The sequence below is a fragment of the Gymnogyps californianus genome, chromosome 1, assembly GCF_018139145.2.
Source record: "Gymnogyps californianus isolate 813 chromosome 1, ASM1813914v2, whole genome shotgun sequence".
In the NCBI taxonomy this organism is placed as follows: Eukaryota; Metazoa; Chordata; class Aves; order Accipitriformes; family Cathartidae; genus Gymnogyps; species Gymnogyps californianus.
The window spans coordinates 11,337,374-11,362,364 of record NC_059471.1 but is presented as its reverse complement, the minus strand read 5'-3'; the positions used below and the strand labels follow the sequence as shown (position 1 = coordinate 11,362,364).

Sequence of the window (24,991 nt, the reverse complement as noted above, 5' to 3'; positions counted from 1 at the left end):
AAGATAACTGATGGAAAAAACTGTCTTGAAATAGAAAGTATAACATGACTTAAATCATAGGATCATAGAATGGTTTGAGTTGGAAGGGACTTTTAAAAGGTCATCTAGTTCCAACCCCCGTGCCATGGGCAGGGACATCTTTCACTAGATCAGGCTGCTCAAAGCCCCGTCCCTCAGTTGCTTTTCTCAGTCAACTGAGGACAATTATTTTTAGTGAAGCTGACTTTGGATTTGAGGACATGAAAATTGTAAATTAACTGAAATCACAGAAATAACTGACCCTAATAAATGAATGACTAAACATCTTCTCCCAGTGAAAGGGTGTGCATGCTGGGAAAGCATTCAGTGGAAAGAAATCTTTGCCACAGGGAGTGCTATGCTTGCTGCAGCAAGCCCCATCCATCCGCAAGACATTCCTGGCATCCCTCTCCCTTCCCTCCCTGGGCTGTAGGATGGGGATCAGCCAGGGACTCCCTCAGGACTAGGCTGGGAGCACTGGCTGGGAAGAGAAGCTGACCATAAGGAATAAATGTGACTCTGGAAGAGCTAAGCAAACTGAGGAGGGAGTATATACGTTTAGATGTTGCATATTTGAAAAGTTGAGGCTTTCTATTGAAAATTACTCTTTAACCATTTTTTTTAAATGATCTGTTCTAGTGACAATGCAAAAGGAACAAAGTTAGGATAAACTAAACCTCTGTTTAAAGATTAGAGGGGAGACAGCTACTACATAACTGCTCAGTGATGAGATGAATTTGCATTCCTTGCTAGCCATAAATACTGGATTGATAGTTTTGGTGTTCCAAATATAAGCCAATCAGAAGCACTTTGCAGGCAGAATTTGGAGAGGGAATAGTCTGTATAAATTCTTGCCCACTGCACCCGTGCATGTGAAAGGCACGCACAGAGATATGAACATTACTATGAGTAAGTGAGAAAAAAATGTGCAAAGTTACTGGAATTAAAACAGAATAAAACATCTCTGGAAATCAGTCAGGAAAAATTCTTTCCACACTGCATGCTAAATGCACTGTCTTCACATTTGTGGAGGAGATATTTTGAATTAAAAGTAGATTCTTTAACCTTTTTTATTTTTAAAACACCAATTTTTCTTAATGGAAAAAAGGCATTTTTTTCAGCACACTAAGTTTGGAATTGAAGAGGTGTTGTTATATTACTATGGATAATGTTGCTTTATCTATTTCTGCTGATTTCATTGATTTAAGGGATCAGCTCCTTTCAATTACTTATTTGATTTATGGTGTCAGATCCTCAGAAAAGCTGAGGATCCTCTTAGATTCTTTTAACTGAAGATCCTTAAATTATTGTGCAATGCTCCCATGCCCTCTCACATGGAGTAAGATTTTCTCGGTAGCTGAAGTTTTGTAAAGCATTTTTTTGATAAGAAGAGAATACATTACCCTAAAAAGTGTTGTCTAATAGTCACAACTCAATTTTTTTCTCTCTCCTTTCCCAACAGTTTAATGAAACACTACTGTATGAGCTGGAGCAAGCCACATAACCTGCCAAGGTCTGACATCCTTTATCTGTAAAATAACCTACCAAAATATCTCAACAGACTGTTGTGGGACTCAGCCTTTCAAGTGCCTGTGAGTTGCCTGGGGACTGTTGCTGAGTGTTACGTACCCGCCTGCCATTTCATGAGTTTTGTGTTTCAGGAGTGGCAATGCTGATTTACCTGTACTCTGCATTCACTAAAATGCTAATCAAAGAAATATAGTCTCAGATGTAGATTTTCAATTTCTTTTGACTCTTCCCACTTAGCAGAGTGGGGCAATCCTCCAGCAGGAATTGGCAGGAGAAGAAATCTCACTAGTTTACGACTGAGCTCAATGAGTTTGCAAATGGCATTAAATGATAAGTCTGTCCCATGATTGCAGGCAGCCCAAATGTCCCGCTGAGTCCCCTGTCCTCTAGTCTGTTAAAAAAAAAGAATTGTGGGGGGAAAAAAAGGAACATCTTCTATTGACTTGGGAACAGTTTTGCTAGGGTTCACCACCTGCATCACCTTAGCACTTTGGGATAAACTTCCCTTGACACTTATGATGCCGTTGCAATCACACTGGCCAACTGATGACAAAACAGGGCCCTTAGCAATCCCCTTACTGCTGTCACCAAATGGTACCACAGAGCAATACTGTTAGCAGCTGTTTTCCTCCACATGAGACATTTGCCATTTTGCTCTGATTTGTACAGTTTAACTCCTATAATGGGAGCCATTACAGTATTTCATTAGGACTATTCCTTAACCATGAACTCCTCAGGGAGCAGAACATTACCAAGCAGCTGGAGCAGCTAAGACCAAACAGTCCTATTTATTGTTTGATTATGTCTTCATCCTGCAGGGATTAAACCCATTAGGATATCATTGAAGAAACTGGCCTAGCCATAATTGAACATTAATACAAGCAATTAGTAACCACAAAATAAACCTTTATCTTTAAATAGATGCAAACATGTTTATTTAAGCAAATGTCATTCACGCAAATGCCATTGGAACCTCCAACTAATATTCTTCCAGAAAAGTATCCAAACACATGCTTTGGAAGCATTATTAGCTTATATTAAAACATGTGCTGTTACTATCCTGTCCTGCTGTATCTAAACAGTATTTAGGCATGTGCTCTGTATCAAGGAATATTTAGGCTTTTTTCTCCCTGCTTAGAAGTGCCCCCATATTTTGTGGCCAGCAATGCACTGGAATAGATAAAGACACTTTTATTGGTTATTAAATGGTAAACCAACCAAATCTTACAAGCCCAGGAATGGCTAGAACTACTGGCATATTTATATCTATTACTGACAACTCATTGCTGAATGGAAACTAATTCCAAGATCAAGCAAGGCCTGAAAATTTTGGTTTTTTCAGGATTGCTTAAAATGACCTGGATGGATATGTATGAATGCTGCAAAGGGGTCTTTCTGTATGATGGGAGAGAATATTTTACGTAGATCTACTGGTCTGACTGTCCTAAGTTTGAGATGGAGCAGCTCAAGACGTAGAGGTGTACAGTTCCTATACATAGACGTTCTTTGCAGAATATGTGTATATCTGAACTAGGCTTTTTCAAGCAGAAGAAAGGCACCAAGAAGGGCATGTACATAGTTCTTCACACACTGCTTATCAACCCTATGTTTGCCACAACATCATTGCAAGCAGCGTAGATGAGAGCTGTGTTTTGATACAAAGTCCTGTCTTTTATGGATAAAGTCTGAATTTCTATAACACACCAAAGGTAGCTGGTTCAGCTCTACAGGGGATTCAGTAATTATTCTGCAGCAGAAATCAGAATGGTGGTTTATGGCTTTTCCTTCTCAAGGGCTTGCTTACACTGGCTTGTCCTTTAACACATCTGGTGTCTATGCAGAAATCTTGAGCTCACTTAAACTTGATTTCCAGAGCTTGACTTCAGGCTGTGAAGATGTTGGGCCAGCGCTCAGGAACAGAGTTCTGGTTTCCTGCATAATGCTACATGAATATAAAAAATAGCTGATGCTCAGGTTGTGAGCAGAAACAGCAGTTAATGATGCTGAGTTCACATAAAAATCAGTTGTGGAAACCATGCTTCTATAAGGAATATATTTCACTACATTACCCAAACTCTGGATGACTTGAAATGCCACCAAGTCTCAGTTTCTAGAGGTTTCCAAGATTTCTGCTTTCTTCTCAGTCTGCTAATCTCTAGCTTTAACATCTAACAGTGGTTTTTTTTTTTTTCTTACTTTTTCAAAGTGGAACTTAAAAACATGAAAGTGTATCTGCTTCCCAAACTCCCCTCAATGGACCTATGAGCATCCCACTATTTATGCCAGAAAAATGAGTAGTCTCCTGTGTCAACACCACCAGTGATTCTCAAGAGTGTAATGTGAATTAATCAAATATGCAAACAAGACAAAGAAAGACAAAGGAAAGAATACCTTTATAGAGATAAAAGGAGTTAAAAAGTCTTTGGAGTGAATTGCTTAGAGGTAGTTAGAAAGGTTAATAAAGTATAACATAGCGATGTATTTCCTCCTTCTCAGTGAAAATAGCATTGCTTATCTGTATTTATGCTACAGTACCCATCAGCACAAAACCATCATTATCACTAGAAAATCATGTACCATTTAGGCAGGCTTCAACATGGACCAAGTTGTATGGTTTGGATATAAACTCAATGGGCTTGACATGTGCAAATGAGCTTGATAGCTGTATGCTATCTTTGTGTGATCACACTAAAGGCCCTCATTTGCTGAAATCTGCAAGGATCTTTTTTATTTTCCAATCAATCTCAACACAAAAGTACTACCAAAGATAAAGAGACAGCTGGGGCTTTGCTGCCAGTAATGCTTCAAACTCTGTCTCAATCACAGCACCAGTCACACCACGGCAACCACTGTAGCACGGTGTCTAGAGGAACTCAGTTTCTAGAAGAACAGCTGATTTCAGTGGAAAAAGGAAAGTACACCATGGTGATTTTTAACATGCTTTTAAGTTTTTTTCCCAAACATCTTGTCCTGAGACCTAGATCTCGCCTTTGACTACTACAGAAGTTACAGATTTACACATACGTCGTTCATTAGTGGAAACTGGATTCAAGGATCTTTGGGTTCTAAGGATATTTTGTTTGGGGACTCTGCCTGGAGTATCATTTATCAAACAAATCTGGTTGGCATTTATGATGATAGTATGTTATTTTCCCAAACTTGCTTGATTACGCTTCTGCCTTGGATCAGCTATGATAATATTTATTCCAATGGGATCTCATTAGTTGCAATGCAGGAAATTATTGCTAAATTAACTGGATCAAAATATTAGTTCTGCATATATTTACTCATAGAGCTATTTATAAAAATTGTTGGGCTCAAGTAAGTATAAGGTTCTTCATTAATGAAGTGATAGGTTCATATTAGTACTTTAGTCTCTTGGATCTGTCACTATTTAGGGCCTGACACTAAACTTCCTGAAGTTGTAGGAAGGTTCCCATTATCTTTGGCAGACTTTGGATCAGACTGCTTATGGTGAAGCTCCTTTAGATCATGTTAGATGTAAAAGAGAATAAGGGTTGTAAAAGGGACTAAGGGTCAGTTTTATCCATTTGCAAAGCTGCCATTTAACTTTCAAAGCAGAAATAGATCAAGAGAGATTTGCAAAGTGAAAAAAAATAATGGCTGATTTTGGAACAAAATTTAACTAGGTAACTTCTTAGGGAGTTTTAGAAATGTTAGCATATAATTTTCAGTACTTTCTTTTCAGTACATTTGTTTCTTGTCAGGCTGATTGTACTTCAGATAGTACTTCTTAAATCAGGATACTCGGTGCATTTAAGGGCAAGTAGTTAGAGGACTCTACAAATTTCCAAGGTTTTGTGTGTTCACTTATAATCATCCAATATTAATTCTTTACCCGCCTATGATACACTACTCACTCCTGTAATTCTCTAGGCAAAAAGCGTGTTTTCCTTTATGCATGGTCTTTATTAGGTATACAACCTAACCAGGACTGGTTAAAAATGTTGGACACATTCTCAGAGTTATTACTTAGATCTCTTTGGAACTAAATTAACTAAATTGAACTAAACTGTTGGCTTTATAAAGGAAATGCTTCCCTATACCACTACTCCATAAAGATTCAGAACACTATTCCTTACTGAAGAATACACACTGCCAGGGGATTCTTGTCTTTTATTTAAAGAATAGCAAGACAAATAAGAAATTAAGTTTACATTTAAATTTTACTATTTCCGTGCATTCTCAGGAGAGAGGAGGAGTTTTACACACAACTGCTCCAAATGCTGGTAGCACTTTTGGACTCAGCAAGCTGCTTGCTTCAGCAAAAAAAAAAAAAAATCTGATTTCTGCAACCCATGATGAAGAGAAGCTGTTTACAGAAGCTCACCAAACCCTAGAGCTTATGTACGTAGGAGGACATTATTTAAAATTTCAGTCTGCCTCCTTTATTTCCCAGCAGCATGGATGTAGCCAAAGGCAATGCCTGTAGTACCACGTTAAATGCCTTCTCTGGAATGGGGGCAAACTATCAAACTGTTTTTCCCTCCACAATAGAGCGATTATTTAATTGAGAATGGTGCATGGCCTGTGCCAAGTCCTAAATTACACCTGGGAGTTGTTTAGGAAACTTTGAGCATAAAAATACCCCAGGCTCTATCCTAACAGTTAAACAGTATAAACAATCACTTGCTTGTGTCTAAGACTGTGCCCTGGCATTGTTTAATTTACTGTTATTGCTAATAGGAGTACATGCTGGTAATACAAAGTATCTCAGATTATATCAATTCTGAGCCATGCTTAGATGCTGAATATAATTCAGAAATAGATAGGCCCTATATTGGAATAAACCCCAAAGGAGATATTTCCTATTTAAGAACTAGAAATACCTATTGATTAGCTATACATGTCAGCGTATTCTCACATGGGACAACTCCCTGCTTTGTATTCTGCCTGCTATACTCCTCAACAGGGTGAATGATTAATATTTATAGATGTCCAATAAAAGTTATATTCATTTGGGTAGTTATCCCAAGCAGATGAGAACCCAGCTGAACCAAGGCAGCCAGAACAACCCCCCTGGTTACCCAGACCCACTCCCCCCCGGGGCTGTTATCCCCTCGCAGCATCTCTGCTTTGCCCTCCTTTTCCCTCATACAGCACTTTCTCCCAGCCACCGGGTGCTATTCCTAGCTGCAGCCCTCCCTGTGAGCATGCAGTTGCTTTTCAGGAGTGGGCTCGGCCGTTTGGCATCCTTCCCGCTAGCTCCTTGCCGCAGCTCTGGCGGTGTGACCCACACCCAGGTCTGACTTCAGCCGGTGCGGTTCTTCGTTCAGGTGCGGTAGCTACAGACTCTGCCTCCTCGGGGGACGGCTTGTGTGAAACGGAGGGAGGGAATTCCTTGTTCACTGGAGGTTTTCAAGACGCGACTGGACAGGGCGCTAGATAATCTCATGTAGGCACCCCTTCCCACAAAAGGCTGGACGCGATGATCTTTGGAGGTCCCTTCCAGCCTGGGCCGTTCTATGGTTCTGTGGTTGTTGCAGGATGTAAAGTCAAGAGTCTGTGCTCGCTCTTGGGCTTTTATTGTTGTTCTTTCAGTCTCTTAGGTTTTTCCTTACAGGCCACTGTTCTGGAGGGCGTTTTCCACACAAGATTTTAACCTTGCACTTTGAGATGAAAAGTAGGCTTTCTGTTTTAACAGTGGTGGTGAAAGGTTTGTGAACATGGCTTCCTTACAGGGCTCAAAATCATGGAAGTAACAGAACTCCACATTCAGATTTATTTTTTTAATCTCCTAACTCTGAAGCTCCTGTGGAGACTTTTGAAGGAACCAACAATATTTGAGTAACTAGTTTTCCTGATACATGGCAAAGTTATTTAGAAAATTCTGAGAATGTGGGCTATTGCCTTACATTATTCTACTACAGACAAAGTTCTTACTTGTTCGATATATTAATTTAAAAAAAATGAGAATAAAATACTTGATGCATGGATGCAGCCACTAGATGGGAGGCAAGAGCTGGTTAGGAACTGGGAGCTTCAGTTGGGGGTGCACTTAGGGAGCTCTCATCAGCTGCCACCGCCAGCTGTGGCATGCCACACTAGAGCTGCACACTAATACATCTGGGGTCACTTTTATAAGTGTACACAAGTAGGTTATTCACTGAACTAGAAACTTTTTTTATGAATTGGTAGTGGTGGTGATGAATTGTTGAGGGAGCGGGATATTTTAAAAATACCCGTGTTAATTCTCTGCCTCTAAATGGCTTTGCTGTAGGAAATTCTCCACTTTCATCTACAGCGCTGATGGAAAGGAACATCTTTCACATGATCTCATCTACATGAGGTCTATTAAAAATACAGCTGCCAAAGGCTTTTATGGGGCAGGAGTGGTATTAGCCTACGTGTTAAGAGGATGGAATTCAAGTCCTTACAATGTCGCAGACTTTCTGTGTAGCTTTAGGCAAGCTGCTTTTTTCCTCTGTATTTCAGTTCTTCCTCAACTTCTCTTATTTAAGTGGCATATAATGGAACTTCCTTTCTTCCCCAGTGTAGATTAATACTATAGAATGCAGTATCATAATACTGTACAATATAGAAATGTCTTTGAGCAATTAATGGATACATTTTTTAATAAGAAAAAGTCTGAATTTTTCGCAGTTCTGTGTGGCTCCTTATATTTAACTTTAGCCAGGATAACAGAAATGTGGTTCAGCCTGTTGCCTAAAACTATTTGTAAAAACTGACCAAAGTAAAAAGATAAAGAAATGTAATAATTTGAAACAAAAAGACATACTGATCTCAGCCAAAAGGGGTGTGGGTTGAGTAACCAGTGGACTAAGCTGGTCATGTAAGACATTAAGAGTAACAGATGAACAAAATAAGAAAAAAGGCGGTTTAACTCAAAACTCTTTGCTGACGTTTTTAATAGAGTGACATAGACAGAAAGAAGTATAATTTGATGCCTCTGACAAATGACTACTACAACATCCTGATAGGACCTCGCACTGCACTGCAATATGAGCGTGCTTTCACATCCCCTTCTTGGGAGCTACGGTTACTTCACTGAGACAGACAGAGGGACCCAAAGGATCCCTCATCCCCACCTTTGCCAGCTTTGGCAATATGTCTTGATATTTGACCTGGAGTCTCTTTTGCCTTTTTTTTCCCCTCTTACCTTTTTTCTATCTTTTATTCTTATCTTACCTTTTTCTATCTTTTTTTTTTCCCCCCCTTCAGCCAAGAAAGTGTGTTCAGTAACTCTGCTGGCAGTGTTGGCCTGGGCACCGAGCAGCTAATTGAATCATATTAACATATGTATTCTTCAGTGAAAAAGGTACAAATAAGAACACCAAAACCAGAACCTATACATCAAGGTCCTTGTTGGAGTCTGGCTGCCTGTGCTCAAGGCCAGCTTTGACGTGGCCTTATCGGGGATCTCTGCCCCTCTGCTCGGGCTCAGGCCCTTACACTTGGTTTTTGCTGATCCTGACCTACTGACTTGCTTTGCTGACTTGCTGGCCCTGCTCTGCTCTTCTGGCTGGGTGCTGTGGGATTGTGCCGTATCGGGGGGGCACTGCCCTGTCCCTCGCCATCACCCGCAGCTCCTGCCTCGCCTGCACTCGCCCAGCACCTGCTCCTGCTGTTCCCTGACACTGTATTTTCCATTCTTGCTGCTTTCTTCTTTCTCCTTTTGAAAATTTGTCTTGCTTTGTCCTCAAGAAAACAGGACAGCAACATTAACAACTTCAGACCATCTCAATGAAATTGTCTTTCGTCTTCTCCCTACAAAGGACTATCTAAGTGACAGTCAAATGTGGAAAGTTTCCATAAAAAACCCTCTCTTTTACAAAAAAGAAAGGCATTAAATAATGTTCTTAAAAGTAAAACTTCATCAATATTTTCACTGTTTTTCCTTTAAGAAGGTTTAATTATGTTTACCGTGAGATGAAGCAAGCCCAAATCTCAAATCTTGACTCAAACCTTCATATCATTTAATATTCTAATATTAGCCTTGGGCTGAGTCTTACCAATGCCATTAACTTCTGTACCCATTTGGTCCACGAAAACTACCATAAAACTGATTATTTATCAAAGAAACAAGACTTTTCGAAGCACTTTTCCCTGCCTGAGAAGGCACTTAATATAGTCACACTGAAAAGATTGGTAATTAATAAATCTTGGATCCCTGTTGCTGAAATTATGCTTTAAATATGATACATGGAGAAGGTGGATTGTACTTTGGAGAAGCAGGAGCATATTCTGGCAGACCAGATACAAACCTGGGCTTCCAAAGTTCAGTCCCCCGACATGTACAGTCTAGTCCCGTCTCTACTCCAGATATTTTAATGATTGCCCCGGTGCAGTCATTGCTGTAATGCAATAGTATTGCTAACAGTAAGGGTTAGCATCCCTGGGCTAACCACTGCAACCCCGCTGTTCATTGCTGTTCATTATCTGCTGCTGCCCGAATTCAGACAGGTGTGTCTGCAGCCCCAAAAGGAATAATTGCCTGGTCTGACCCTGGAACTCCAACTTCAAATAATGCTGTAGAGGTTAGAGCTTGATTAACGGTATTTGGAGATGTCCCAAAGGAGCTGCTGTCCTCTGCAGTACCTGTGATATCTAGGAAGGGTGAGGCAGCCACTTTTGTTACATGACCCACTGTGCTGCTAACACAGGAGCATTAACCCACGTTGAAAAGCCTTCTGTGTCCTCAGTAGAGAGTTTTAAAATCTTCATGGAGGACTGTGTTGGGTTTGTGTGGTGGGGTTTTGGTAGCGGGGGAGAGGCTACAGGGGTGGCTCCTGTGAGAAGCTGCTGGAAGCTTCCCCGGCTCCAAGTCGGACCCGCCGCTGGCCAAGGCCGAGCCCATCAGCAACGGTGGTAGCGCCTCTGTGATAGCGTATTTAAGAAGGGGAAAAAGACTGCTGAAAGAAAGACTTGCAGCGGAGAGAGGAGTGGGATGTGAGAGAAACAGCCATGCAGACACCGAGGTCAGTGAAGAAGGCGAGGGAGGAGGTGCGGGGGAGCAGAGATTCCCCTGCAGCCCGTGGTGAGACGGCAGGCTGTCCCCCTGCAGCCCATGGAGGTTAATGGCGGAGCAGAGATTCCCCTGCAGCCCGTGGAGGACCCCACGGCGGAGCTGGTGGCTCGGCCCGGAGAAGGCCGTGACTCCGTGGGAAAGCCCACGCTGGAGCAGTTCATGGAGGACTGCAGCCCGTGGAAAGGACTCGCGTTGGAGAAGCTCATGGAGGGCTGACCCCCGTGGGAAGGACACCATGCTGGAGCAGGGGAAGAGTGTGAGGAGTCCTCCCCCCAAGGAGGAAGGAGCGGCAGAGACAACGTGTGATGAACTGACTGAAACCCCCATTCCCATCCCCCTGTGCTGCTAGGGGGGAGGAGGTAGAGAACTCGGGAGTAAAGTTAAGCCTAGGAAGAAGGGAGAGGTGGGGAGAAGGTGTGTTTTTAAGTTATGGTTCTATTTCTCGCTATCCTACCCTGATTTGATAAATTGATTTCTTTTCTTCCCCAAGTCGAGTCTGTTTTGCCTGTGACCATAACTGGTGAGCGATCCCTCCCTGTCCTTGTCTCGACTCATGAGCCTTTCGTTATATTTTCTCCTCCCCATCCCGCTGCGGGGGAGGAGTGAGCGAGCAGCCGTGTGGTGCTTTGTTGTGGTGTTGTGCTGGGCCTAAACCACGACAAGGACTAAATAGCATTTAAAGCCCATGTACCCTTTGACTAGGCATGAAGATAGCCTTTCCTCTCTCCCTCTAGGTTCTTACACCAGCTTTATTACACAGTGAGGGGAGGTTTTGTCCAGTATCATTTCTTAGCCCAGCAATGTTTGGTCTCCTTCTCTGCTTCTGCCTCTCCTCTCCTACATTAATAGCCTTTCATTGGCAAAATCTTCTGGCCAAAATGTGACAAACTACTGCATACCTAGAACACAAATATACAAATGGACCTGGCTCATTTGGTTCTCTCCCCTTGGTTCCCCAAGAAGTGACAGCCTTTCTTCAAGGAGCCTCAGGCTGCTGCCTTGGCCTGGATTATCCTTTAAGAGCGCAAGTGTTGTGCTGAATAGGGGAACAATTTACACAACACTTTCATTTGGAAATGCCATTGAATTGCTAGTAATTACAGTGCTGTAGTGTACAATAGGGGAAGTTGACCCAGATTGGATGAACTGAGCAGAAATCACATCCATACTTTCCTTAAAGCCTCCCACTGCTGTGCTGTCAGAACCAGCAGCTGGTAAATGTCAGCAGCTACTATTTTTATTTTCATACCATCTTAATTTGTCTGAACAGGCAAAGGTAAAAATAACTATGTCCTATTTTCACTAGTGGTTATCACTGGTCTGGCTACCACTGAGTCTGGTGCTATGGAGCAAGCTATGACTGAAAAAACACATTACAGACACTTTTACTGGGAATGGCAGGGACAACTGGATTCAGGAGATTCTGACCTCTATTTCTGTGTCCATTGGCTACATCAGAGATGGTTAACCCGTAACTCCCGGTATGATTCACAACATTTCTTTACACAGGAAAGAAGCATCTTGCACAGCAAGCATCTCCTTCCTCTCTCCACCTTGCCCATGCTCTGCTCTCGTTCCAGCTACAGACAAAGGAGACTGCAACTTCCTGGCTCCTTCAAGAACCACCTGCTTGCTGACCCCCTCTTCAATGCATCTATACCAGTGAATAAAATCTACACTAGTAACCAAAACAGGGCAGAGTCTTTTTTTCTGAGCATGAGGTAAGAAAAACTAACAGAATTAATAGAACACAGCCCATATAGCTAAAGTCCATCACCCTCCAAAAGGGCATAGCCACATCCAATCTCCTTGTTCAGAATGGTACACGTGCAAGCTGTGCCTGGGAAAGTGCAAGCTCAGCTCAGAACCATGCCAGGTTTTTGATTAGAATTTAATATAGATAATCACAGAACAGTGGTTCTACCCACCATGTAATAAGCTTATTGGTATAGACACAGTCCAAATGGCTATACAGTGGGGCACGTAGCCCACCCACAAACCAGGACTGGCACATGTGCACCAGGCTATCACCTTTCAAATTTTAAAGTCACGATTCCCCCTTGCTAATCAATAGCAAATTTAAAACTCTCCACAAAAATCTTCCTATTTAGAACATAAATTGGTGACGTAAATTGGTGGATTTCCAAAGATATATATATTTTTTATTTCCAGACTGTATGTAATCCTTTAACACAAACCAACAGAGGCAGAGACCTTACTGGAAGCGGCAACGGCTTCCACCAAGAAGCAGCTCTTTCTCGCTTCAGTCCCTCTTTGTAGTCTCACCTTTGTATAACTGTTAAATACTTTGTTATTTTGTTTCTGACATCAAGCTTATTGCAGGCACTAAGCTGAGAAAAGAAGAGGAAGGAATGATGAAAAGGGTTAGTAAAAAGAAAAAAGGGATGAAGACAGTAGTGTCATTTCTTTTTATGTTACATACAGGACTGTAACTGTAAATCAGCATCAGCACTGCGTGAATCAGGTTTCCATTCTATTGTCAGAAGTCGAGAGCCAAGTATAATATTCAGCATTAAATGAATATGAATTATTATTATTCACCTCAGTCTAAATATACAGCACTTGTAAAAGATGGATATGCTTATTATTTTTAAAATTTCTTTGTGAAGTAAAGAACAGAATGAACTTCTGCGTAGAAGAGGAGGTGTTCACTTTATTGATAAAGTAAATGCCATTCAAGGTAAGTACTCCAGAAGCAGAAAACAGTTGTTACTGCACCCTTTTGTTCCACTAAATGCTTTATTGATGGGGTTTGGGATACACAGTTTTATGCACCTGACAATTCAAAAGCAAACATTGCAGTCCACAAAGAATGAGACCTTTAGGGAGAAAAATGTTTGTGTCAGAATGTAGTAAGATTTGTTTCTAATTACAGTGTACCAGTACTTCTCTGTGAATGGAAGACACCATTTCATTGTATTTACACCGAAAGCTGAAATGATGGCTGCTCATTTGTGACACTGACATTTCATGAATCAAATGGGCTGCCTATAAAATGAAAAGTGTGAGAATTTTCTACTGCTCTCCTTTCCCCTCGTCCCTTCTCCACTGTGGTGGGTTGACGTTGGCTGTCCACCAGATGCCCAGCAAGCCGCTCTATCACTCCCCCTCCTTCAGGAACAGACTGCTCCAGCGTGGGTCCCCCACAGGGTCACAAGTCCTGCCAGCAAACCTGCTCCAGCGTGGGCTCCTCTCTCCATGAGTCCACAGGTCCTGCCAGAACCCTGCTCCAGCGTGGGCTTCCCACAGGGTCACAGCCTCCTTCGGGCATCCACCTGCTCCGGTGTGGGGTCCTCCACGGGCTGCAGGTGGATATCTGCTCCACCGTGGACCTCCATGGGCTGCAGGGGGACAGCCTGCCTCACCATGGTCTTCCCCACGGGCTGCAGGGGAATCTCTGCTCCGGTGCCTGGAGCACCTCCTCCCCTCCTTCTTCCCTGACCTTGGTGTCTGCAGAGTTGTTTCTCTCACATATTCTCACTCCTCCCTTCGGCTGCAGTTGCGCAGGTTTTTTTTTTTCCCCTTCTTAAATATGTTATCCCAGAGGCACTACCACCATCGCTAATGGGCTCAGCCTTGGCCAGCGGCGGGTCTGTCTTGGAACCGGCTGGCATTGGCTCTATCGGACATAGGGGAAGCTTCTGGTGTCTTCTCACAGAAGCCACCCCTGTAGCCCCCCTGCTACCAAAACCTTGCGGTGCAAACCCAATATATCCACTTTCATTCATTCTATTCTGGATACCATTTCTTACATACCTGGGATGCTGTACTGGTTTTGGCTGGGATAGAGTTAATTTTCTCACCCATGCTGTAGCAGTCTGTTCCTGAAGGGCTACACCCCACGGAAAGGACCCACGCTGGAGCAGTTAATGAAGAACTGTAGCCTGTGGGAAGGACTCATGTTGGAGAAGCTTGTAGAGGACTGTCTCCCATGGGTGGGACCCCACACTGGAGCAGGGGAAGAGTGTGAGGAGGAAGGAGTGGCAGAGATGAAGTGTGGTGGACTGACCACAACCCCCGGGGAGGAGGATGCAGGGGGAGGAGGTAGAGGAGTCGGGAGTGAAGTTGAGCCCGGGAAGAAGGGAGGGGTGGGGGGAAGGTGTTTTTTAGATTTGTTCTTATTTCTCATTATCCTGCTGTTTAATTGGCAATAAATTAAATTGATTCCCCCAAGTCAAGTCTGTTTTGCCCGTGACGGTAATTGGTGAGTGATCTCCCTGTCCGTATCTCGACCCACGAGCCTTTCGTTTTATTTTCTCTCCCCTGTCCAGTTAAGGAGGGGGAGTGATAGAGCGGCTTGGTGGGCACCTGGCATCCAGCCAGGGTCAACCCATCACAGTGGGCTCAGCACTACTTCCAACGTGTAAAGCAGAGCAGCTCGAAAAAGGAGCAGAACCTGAATCCGTACTTATGCAGATCTGACGGGCAGGAGTCTGCATGCAGGGGCAGAAATGGTGGCTGTTGTCAAGTACAACAGCTATAGTGCAGTGGTCCAGATGGACTATTGCTTGCTCGCAGTTTGAATATATCATGCAGGCAGAAACAGGCCATCAATTATTTTCTGAATTACTCACATTGGGTCTGGCTATAAAGACAGTGCATGTGATTGATTGATTTTTACCCTGTTTAATAGGATGGCTTCCATGGATGGAAGGATAGCTTCTAAATACTTCCTGAATATGAGCAGCTGACCTGAATTTCTAAGATAAATGCCAAATGGTACACTTTTTAGTTTTCATAGAACATTAAGTAACGCTAAGAGCAGATCAAAAAGAGCTGGATTACCATGTTCACTGAACAAATCAGTACTACTGCAGGTACTTGTACATATAGAGCAATTGCAAATTTCAGAATAATAAACTGATCCGGGGAAAATCCTACAGATGTACTTACTCCAGTGCTCAACTGTCTGATGATCACAGATTTCCTAACATCTAGTACTTTCTGGCTCTTTCCAGGATGTGCTATTTTTTTGTTGTTTCATTGGATTCGGTTCTTCCTCAGAATTAAATGGAAATAATCTATGCAGCTATTTTTTAATTCTTATAATTACCATTTCCTGCAGCTTTAAAAAATATTTTCAGTATCATCTTTTAATCACTAACTGGCTATGGTTTTATGGTGTCCTACAACTACTTTTACTTCAGGAAGCTCAATAAGGCAGATAATCCTCCTCCCCTTCACACTCCTCTTTGAACACTACTTCACAGGAATACAAGGGCTGTGAGAGCCTTGCAGCTGGTGGAGGGACAATCCCCCCAAGATGCATGAAAGGAGTCCCCGCAGTGCATGCTGCGATGTGGATTTTCAGTTGCTCTGAGCTGTAGTTCTCTGGAGGTTTTTCATAAATTAGAGCAGACTCTGGGAGTAATGCTTTATGCCATAGGCTGTACTAGTTCCCAAAGCTGACGTGAGTCATAGGAGTGGAGGGTGGGTGACAGCCACCTTAGGGCTCTGCTGGTGGGCCACATATTTCTGTGATATCACAGCCATGGGCATCAAAAGAGACCTGGGCTGATGTATTATACCTAGCTGTGAAAACTATGAATGGTAGAATTCCCTTTTAAAATGGGAAGGATTTGTCTTACACCACCACAATTCTTTTCCCTTCTTCCGTCATCTATTTTCAGTTCTTGTGTGTATACTAAATGCCCTGGAAACATTGCATGAGGACATGTGGGCTGTTTGAACGTGCAAAGTCTGCTGGAGTAGTGTTGGGGGGACTGTGGAAATGCAGGAGCCAGACTTTGTGCATTCTTGTCCACAGTGCTTTTTGGGAGCTGACTTGAAGAGGACCGTCCTCTGACAGTGCCCTGGACATAGTCTTGGAGAAATCTGGTTAGAGGTCCAGAACAGGGCCACAAAGTAAGACCTCCCTGGTCCTCTTTTATTACTGAATACTCTAGTACCAGACACAACTGTTCATAAGTTGGAGACAGATGTCAAGACCTGAAGTGTCTCTGCTCATGTGCAGAACTTTAGACATCTAGCTAATTTCACAAGCATAAAGGTAGCAGACACTTAGAGCAAATGGACTGTTGTATTTCTAGGACACCCTCAGAATTCAAGCACTGTTTTTCAGATTGTAGCACTGGTGAAGTTAGGAGGATAATATGGAAAAGTGCTGTAAATCTGAAACACTGCCCAAAATTATCATATGATCGATCTCCTTTAGTGCAACTTGGTAAGTTTGTGATGCACTGCATCTGTTTTTATTTAAATATTTAAGAAAAATGATATAAGAACAGACAAAGATTCATAAGTATCTGAACATTTGTGATATTTTCCCAAGCGACCTACTTACTGAAGGGATGCTGTACTTCGACTTTGAACTGTATGGAAAGGAAGTTGACACTGGCAGCCCACCAAATTAAACAACAAAAGTGAACCTTGATGTTGGCAATGCTTGACTGATAAGTCCCAGTATATACAGATCCATCTGCAAATATAGATCTTTTATTTTCATTAAGTGACAGAAAAAATATTTTACTTTAGCCACATGATAATGATTCATGCTGGGAAAAATCCTGGCAGCTTTCTCAAATGTTTCTGATATTTGAACTGTGCTGATAATTTCTATTTGTAGTATGAACCACCAACAGCACTTTTGACAGCTGCAGCTTCTTCTGTAATCATATTTATTCTTCATCAAAGCTTAAAGAGAGTCAACACACACCAGGCTTTTAACATTTTGTTACTCAACAGCTATGTTTTACAGATTCCAGTGAGGACCATCTAACATTTCTGTGTTCATCACAGCTGTAGCAATCAAATTTGTGAACAGCAGTTTTGGAGTCTGAAGCATAGCTGTTGAACACAATGGTCCTTTTATGATCTGTTCTTAATCGGTGACATTGACTACATGACCGTCATCTTCAGCCACACACCTCATGAACAACCCCAGGCACCAATATATGCTGGGGACCACTCATCTGGAAAGCAGCTTGGCAAAAAAGGACTTGGGGGTCCTGGTGCACACCAAGTTGAATATGAGCCAGCAATGGGCCCTTGCCGCAAAGAAGGCTATTGGTATCCTGGGCTGCATTAGGCAAAGTATTGGCACCATGTCAAGGGAGGTGATCAGTCCTTCCTCTCTGCTCAGCACTGGTGTGACCACACCTGGAGTACTGTGTTCAGTTCTGGGCTCCTCAGTACAAGAGAGACATGGACATATGCACAGAGTCCAGCGAAGGGCCACAAGGATGATGAAGGGACTGGAGCGTCTCTCCTATGAGGAAAGGCTGAGAGAGGAGAGACTGTTCAGCCTGGAGAAGAGAAGGCTCAGGGGGATCTCATCAATGTGTATAAATACCTGAAGGGAGGGTGCAAAGAGGACGGATCCAGGCTCTTTTCAGTGCTGTTCAGTGCCAGGACCAGAGGTGATGGGCACAAACTGAAACACAGGAGGTTCCCTCTGAACATGAGGAAACACTTTTCTCCTGTGAGGGTGACTGAGCACTGGCACAGGCTGTCCAGAGAGGTTGTGGAGTCTCCCTTTGTGGAGATATTCAAAAGCTGCCTGGACGGGTCCACGTGGCCATGCTTGAGCAGGGGAGTTGGACCAGATGACTTCCAGAGGTCCCTTCCAACCTCTAGCATTTTGCGATTCTGTGATTCTACGAAATGCAATAGAAAATCAACCTCTGGACCTCCTTCCAAAAGACTTGTCATGGCAAAGAAAGGCAGGCTGTTCCATACATAGCATGAAACTTCATAGCAAGAGGATGTTACAAAACAGTCCCTGATTCAATACACATCAAACTAAGTCCTTCTAAAAACTTAAGAGTCTCCTCGTCTATCATCAACTGCATTTTTTTTAAGATGCTGACCATTAAGACACTGACTTCTTAACAACAGTTTAGGATGTTCAGTGCTTGATATTTGTACCAAGAAAAAGCAAAAATAGGAATCCTTGGAAATGGGCCATTACAAACCAGAACACTGATCATAGGAATTTGTGTGAAAGGAAGGTCATGCTTGTGACCAAGGAATTGGAAAGAGGTAAAGGGATATATACATGTTTTCGTGTCAGTGATGAAACAACAGAAGCTATTGCTTTTTGATACATAGATGAGCAATATGCTATCCAGGATCTGGTGAAATGTGGATGCCGTATTCATATTCAAGGTAATTTCAAAATGTGTTCTTAGATATAAACCAGTGATAAAAATCTTGGAGGAATACCAATCATTTGCCAATCCGACAGGATTATAGTCTATAGACAGGCAGATGGCAACATAATTGAGGCCTACCAATGGCTCATTAAAACATCATGCAAAGTAATCACCTTGCAACTTAGTACCTGAGTAAAAGTTAAAATACAAACTGTTATAAAAAGCAGAAGTAAAAACCGGTCAGATGTAGGCACAAAGGGTTTTAGTGTCCTTGTATGTCTGCAGTTCTGGTGTCCTCATATGCAAATGAACATAGATCTAGAAAACACAGAGGAAGGGGACAGAAATGATAAAAAGCATGGAATGGCTTCTCTGTGAGAGGAGATTAAATAGACTAGGACTCTTCAATCTGGAAAAGAGATAGGAGAGAGAGTATGACAGTGATCTGTAAAATCAAGAATGACTTGGAGAACGTAAATGAAATAATTATTTTTACATTACAAAACTAGGGGTTATCAGATGAAGATCAGGTAGCAGGCTCAAAAGGCACACTTTTTTGCACAATGCATAATTAAAGTATGGGACTCACTGCCACCAGATGGTCTGGAAGCCAAATAGAAAGGATTGCAAAAAAAGATTCCATGAAGAAATGGAGGAAGGATCCCTGAAGACTTGAGCAGTCCCAAAACTAAAGCTAGCTGACATCTGTGCGGAGGGATTGTATATCGAAAGAGTATTTCTGTATATTTACTCTGTTCTTGTAATTTTTTTCCCTAAAAAAGTGTAGAAATTTAGCCAGAGATTAAACTGAGGTTTAGACAGACCTAGCAGAGCAGCTATTCTAATAAGGAGCATTTAAGTAGACAAAAAAATTTCCTGAAAATGGCCCTTAAAGATTTCAGGGTTAGCCTTTAATAAAAAAATTAAAAATGTAAGAAGCTGGGTATTGTACTCCATCTGGCCTTGTTCTGAACCAACAAAACCAACATGAGTTGAATCCATGATTTCTAAGAGGCAAGCTGTATATGCTATTCAGAATATGAAGCCTATGGTAAATAAGCATTTGGTGACCGCAATATTCACATTATGAAGTAATTTTGCATTGATGGATGGATGACTAGAATTTAACCAGATGTTTGCATTAAAGCAAATCCTTCTATTCTTACCAAAGAGGAACAAAATGCGTATTACAAAATCATGAATAGCCATCACATCATAGTATATCTCCTACGTTTTTTGAATATTCATTGATCACCACTGGTTACTCAGATACTTGATATAATTTTTGGAGCATATTAGAAAAATCTCTCTAAACACATAACAAACCTCCTCCCAGAAGAAGGAACTTTGATGCAAACAGTGGCAAGTAGTAGAAACAAATCATTTTCCATTGGGTCGGATGTGAAATAAAGATGTATTATGTCCTTAATGTCTTTTCAGCGTCTACGTGGGATTTACTGTGAGCCAAGTCCTGAGATGCTATGACAAGGTAGAAGGAATGAGCACTCTTAACTGAATACACATTCTGAATATACATTAATGATCTGATACGTTTTTCTGAACAAACTTTGGCATTGTTAGAAACAATGGAGAATACAGAATATCCATGAATATAAAGAAAATACATATACACTGTGTAAAGGCTTGGCACAAACATTGTAAGTAGTGAGTCAGTTCCTTAAATCAACAACTTGCAGTCACAGATTGCCTACTGAAAACCCTTTTCCAAAATAAATTTGAGGAAGCCAAGTAATAGCTCACTCACATGGCTAATTTTTTTAATGAAAGTTTGGAGAAGTATGGTATCTGGAAATAAACATAAATTTAACAATTGAAAATGAATGTTTTCCCCATTGGAACTTATTCATTGTAGATAAATGAATTAATAATGCATGTCTGAAGATGACTGAAGCTTCTGAGAGGCTTCAGAAGATTCTTGCATTTCTCCTGTGTAGAAAAAAGACAAATTATTTTATCATACATTCTCATTGCAAAAAAAATGTTCTGTTTTAGGAAACCAACAGCTGGAAACTTAAGCCAAATCAGCCGTAGATATAGGCAGAACCTTGAAAGTTTTGATGAAAAAATACCGATGGGTTATTCTGGGAGCAACTAGCATGAAAGATAGGTTAAAGGGTGTCACAGATGAGTGATTTAGATCACTTAAAGAATCACTGTCAAAGGTATTAGCAAAAGTGATATTAATATGATGTTGTAAAACTGCGACTTAAGTTTGGTGGCAAGGTTCACTCTATTACTTACTACATGGAAGAAACATACAAAGGAAAATCGAGTTAGAATTGATTTAGAACGATTTACACAGAGACCGAAGACACAAGGGGTAAGGGAGACCCTCCTGTTAAGTCATGAGGTTCAGAGTGGACCACCTTGCTTTCTAAACTCCTGATGCAGCTTAGGTGTGGCTAGGTCCAAACTTAGTCTCAGACTTGGACAACGGTTTCTGACTAACAGAATTGATACAAAGGGTAAGGAAAACCTCCCACTGAGTCACGAGGTTCAGAACGGACTCCTTTGCTTTCTAAACTCTTTCTCAGAGAGGACTCTAGGTGCAGCTGGATCCAGACTTAGTCCCAGACTCGGTCAACGGCTTCTGTCTGATGGAATTAGCTACATGAATTTAATTAGTATTAATTCAACATGCTATCAGTCACTTACCAAAGATCTGTTGGGGGTCTCTCCGCCTTGGGTAAGGAAGGATTTCTTAGTCTCTCGTAAGGAATCTCAAACCTTGAGAGGCGTCCCTGCTCAAGGGGAGAGTCACCTGGCGTGCAGTCCAGTTGCAATTCAGGGAGAACTCAAATTGGGCTCATCCAACCATCAGTTGTTGGTAAAAGGTCTCTCTGCCTTGAGGAGTAACCTTGAGGGGTGTCCCAGCTCAAGGGCAGATCACCGCCATGCAGCCACACTGTGTAGCAGGAGAGCAGGAGAGCTCAGAGAAGGCTCACCTAGGCTGTCGTATTTATGGGATAAAGTGGTTGGCTCGTAGTCAAATTGCATACAATGGGCAAGATATGCACGAGACTCCTTGTACCCACAACTTTCTTTGTTCCTTGATAAATGAGTCTTAGAAAAACCACCTGCTATTCATGATCGGTATTCCAAGCTTATACGCATCAATACTCACTGGGTCACTCTGTTCCCTTGTGGGTTTCCTAGAGCAGTTCTTGGCCCGGCTACGGCTCAGGCCTTTACCTCCCTTGGAGCCGGTACCAAACCATCGCTAGTTTGGTTAAGAGAGTCGAGTGCACCCGTCACAAAGGGTGGGTGCCAGGTTAGTGGAAGATCAGTCTCCAAGTGTTCAAAATTCACAATAGACTAAGCTTGCTGGAAGAAGGTTCTATCGAAGGGTGATCCTTTCAGGCTAGACAGTATAACTTCAGTTGAAAATCCTTTGGAGCATTATGTCTTTCTTTAAGACAGGACAACAACTCTTCCCTTCTCCCCCTCCCCCCAAACAGACCTATATTAGGGTCTTCAAACCGTGAAAATAAGAGTTTATGGAATTATAGAAGCTTTTATTGTAGAAGTCTAAAATGCTTAATTTCAGAGGAAACATTTAGAGTGTAAGGATTCTGAATATCACTTCAGAGTGACCTGGAGCTCTGATTATAGCTTTGATTACAGAGCATGTTTGAAATCTATTTTAGTGCCTTGATACATTTGATTTTCAAAGATTAAAAAAATATTATAAGGAATTACAGGAAATAGTGCTTTCTTTTAATATGGGTAAAAATATTTACTTATAAGCAGAGGATTTCTAAATCCATGCTGCTTTGCTTTGTTTCACTACCTGCATTTCCCTGATGTTTATTTTCCTTATTGGTGAAGCTGTTAAAAAATAGTATTATCTAAAAGAGTGCGCAGAGAAGATGCAGTGTTCCTGTGGAATCCACAAAAAGTGGAACGTCAGTTTCAGGAAATGAGTAATTTGATATGAAATGATTAGTTACAGATAACACTTCATATTAGTAACTCTTTTCTTGTTCCAACAGTTGATCCATCATTAACTATGATTCTCACAAATGTCCTTTTGAATCATCTCTTGTTTCATATAACTTGAACTTGTTGAAGCTGATTGGCTTTCAGGATGCCAAACTGCAAATCCCTGACAAGCTGAGCTGTCAAGCACTGCTGAACTCGACTCCCACCCTTGTTTTCAGTCTTTGCTTATTAATTATGGCTCTATGCTTGCAGTGCCCTGTCCAAAGCCAGGCTCCCCAGCCTCGCAGAGGGTGGCAGATGTTGGCAGGGCTTTATGGGGCCATCAAACCTGGGGCTGCAGCAGACCGAAGGAGCAATGCTAATTCCCATGAGGCAGCCCATGCTGATCTAAGAGCAGCTGCTCCCGAGAGGCTCTGAAGGGAAAAAAAAATGGATACAAGTTAATTTTCTAGCGCTGGAAGGCAAACGCAAATTACCCAGTGTTTCGTAACTGTAGGAGCTGTTGCACATGGTGAGGGACCAGCTGCGCGCTTTGCCTCAGGCCTGCCGCTCTCGCCGAGGGCCGATCACGAGGGCCGGCTGGAGCTCCCGCATCACATTGCAGGGAAGCCGTGCACGGCCACTGCAGCATGGCCGGGCTGAGGTGCCCAGGAGGCAGAGGGAAGCTCTGTCGAGAGTGAGGCCTGAGGGTGTGAGGTGCGACCTTCTGCGGTGGAGACCCACTGCAAGGCTGACTCGCAAAGACCAGCCCACACCGGGACAGGCCCTGCTCACCCATATGAAGAGGCTCAGGTATTTTAAAGGGCAGATGCTTAAGCGGGCACCTAGCAGCAGGGTTGCTGCTGTGCCAGGGCACAGAGGAAAGCGCAGGACATAAACCAGGAGGCGTCAACGAGCTCGGCATGGCTGCCCGCTGCACACCCTGCCTGGAGGACCAACACCCACTCTTCACCACGCCGGTCTTGTCTTTCCGGCTGGTATCGATGGTTCGCTCCCCCGGGGCGCAGCCCGTCGGCCAGGGCGCATGCGCAGCTCCGCGCCGGCCGGCTCCACATTGGCGGAAGAGCGAGCGGAGAGCCGGCGGGGAGATGGACGGCGCCGGCAGGGAGGAGCTGGGTGAGGCGTGCCGTGCGGCCCGGCGGCGGGAGCAGCTGACGGGCAGCGGGATGGCGGCTCGCCGCGGGGCGGAGAGGAGGGGGCGTGAGCGTGAAGAGCGGCCGACCAGCTTCCACCCCCCTCCCCTGCAGGCGGGATGGTTCGGCCCACGGGGGATGCGCTGCAGCGCTCAGCGCATTGGGGCGGGCGGGATGAACCATCCCACCTGGGGGAGGGGTGGGCCCTGTCCTGCCGCTATCTCCGCGTCAGGCGGCGGCGGCGGCGGCCCGGGCCTCCCCAGCGCACCGCGGCGGGGATGGGGAGGCGGATGGCGAGGGCTGAGCGCCCTGGAGCCGGCCCGGCGGCACCTGGGGCCGGGCGGGGCTGAGGGAAGCGGAGCGCGGCGCAGGGACCGCGGGGCCTCGCCTCCTCCCGCCGCGGCCCCCTCAAAGAGGGAGGCTCGGCCGGGGGCTCTCCACAGCGGGGTCGGCGGGCGGAGGGCAGGCCGCGGCCCCGCTTCGCGGAAACCCGCCGCTCAGGGCGGCAGGGGCAGTTCCTGAAGGCGTTCGTCGCACCCGGCGGGCTCTTGGTTTCATTGGGAAGTCATGGTCTTGCATAGAAGTTTAGGAAACACTTTCTCTGCATCGTTAGGCGATGCTTTTATCTACGATGAAAGGTTGTGGGTTTGGGGGGTTTTTTTGTGTGTCTGTGTCGATATATTAGCTGTATTTATTGCAGATTACTCTTCGGACCTTTAAATCTGAGTGTAGGAGGGCACATACATGTTCACATCTTGTCTATCCGTAGATGGACAAGAGATAACTCGTAGCAGGTTTAGTTATAAAGCATAGCTGATTCTGGGCTGGACTGGGCAGACTGAAAGTCTCATCTCAAAGCTATGTTCCACTGTAATCTCAAGAATTTGTCCTGCCCAGTGGTAATGATGGGAAGCAGGAGACGTGCTTCAGATTTTATTGTCCCAGAGACTGATCCATCTTGCAAGGAGAGATTGCCACCTCTGGAGCAAAGATGGCAGAAAGAAATTTTAGCGCCTTTTTTTTTTTTTTTTTTTGCTAAGGTTCACAGATCTGAGAGTTTCTCTGTTAGAAACCTTAGAACCAGAATTTTTTATGGAATTAACTGTTTAAAAATGCAGATCAACACCTGGTAAGATTTCAGAAGTTTTTTACATGGTTTGGTCCTATTGAATACTTAATAAATTTTAAATCTTACCAATGTG

General features: G+C 43.3%; 1 protein-coding gene across 1 annotated transcript in view; it reads left to right on the top strand.

Moving 5' to 3' along the window:
- Positions 1-23,719: 23,719 nt before the first annotated feature.
- Positions 23,720-24,991, top strand: part of SLC36A4 (solute carrier family 36 member 4) — a 108,270-nt gene continuing 106,998 nt past the window's right edge. Inside the window, exon 1 of the mRNA XM_050899519.1 lies at positions 23,720-23,772. Within this exon, the coding sequence (XP_050755476.1) occupies positions 23,745-23,772 (28 nt within the window). The 5' untranslated portion in view covers positions 23,720-23,744. The remainder of the gene's footprint in view (positions 23,773-24,991) is intronic.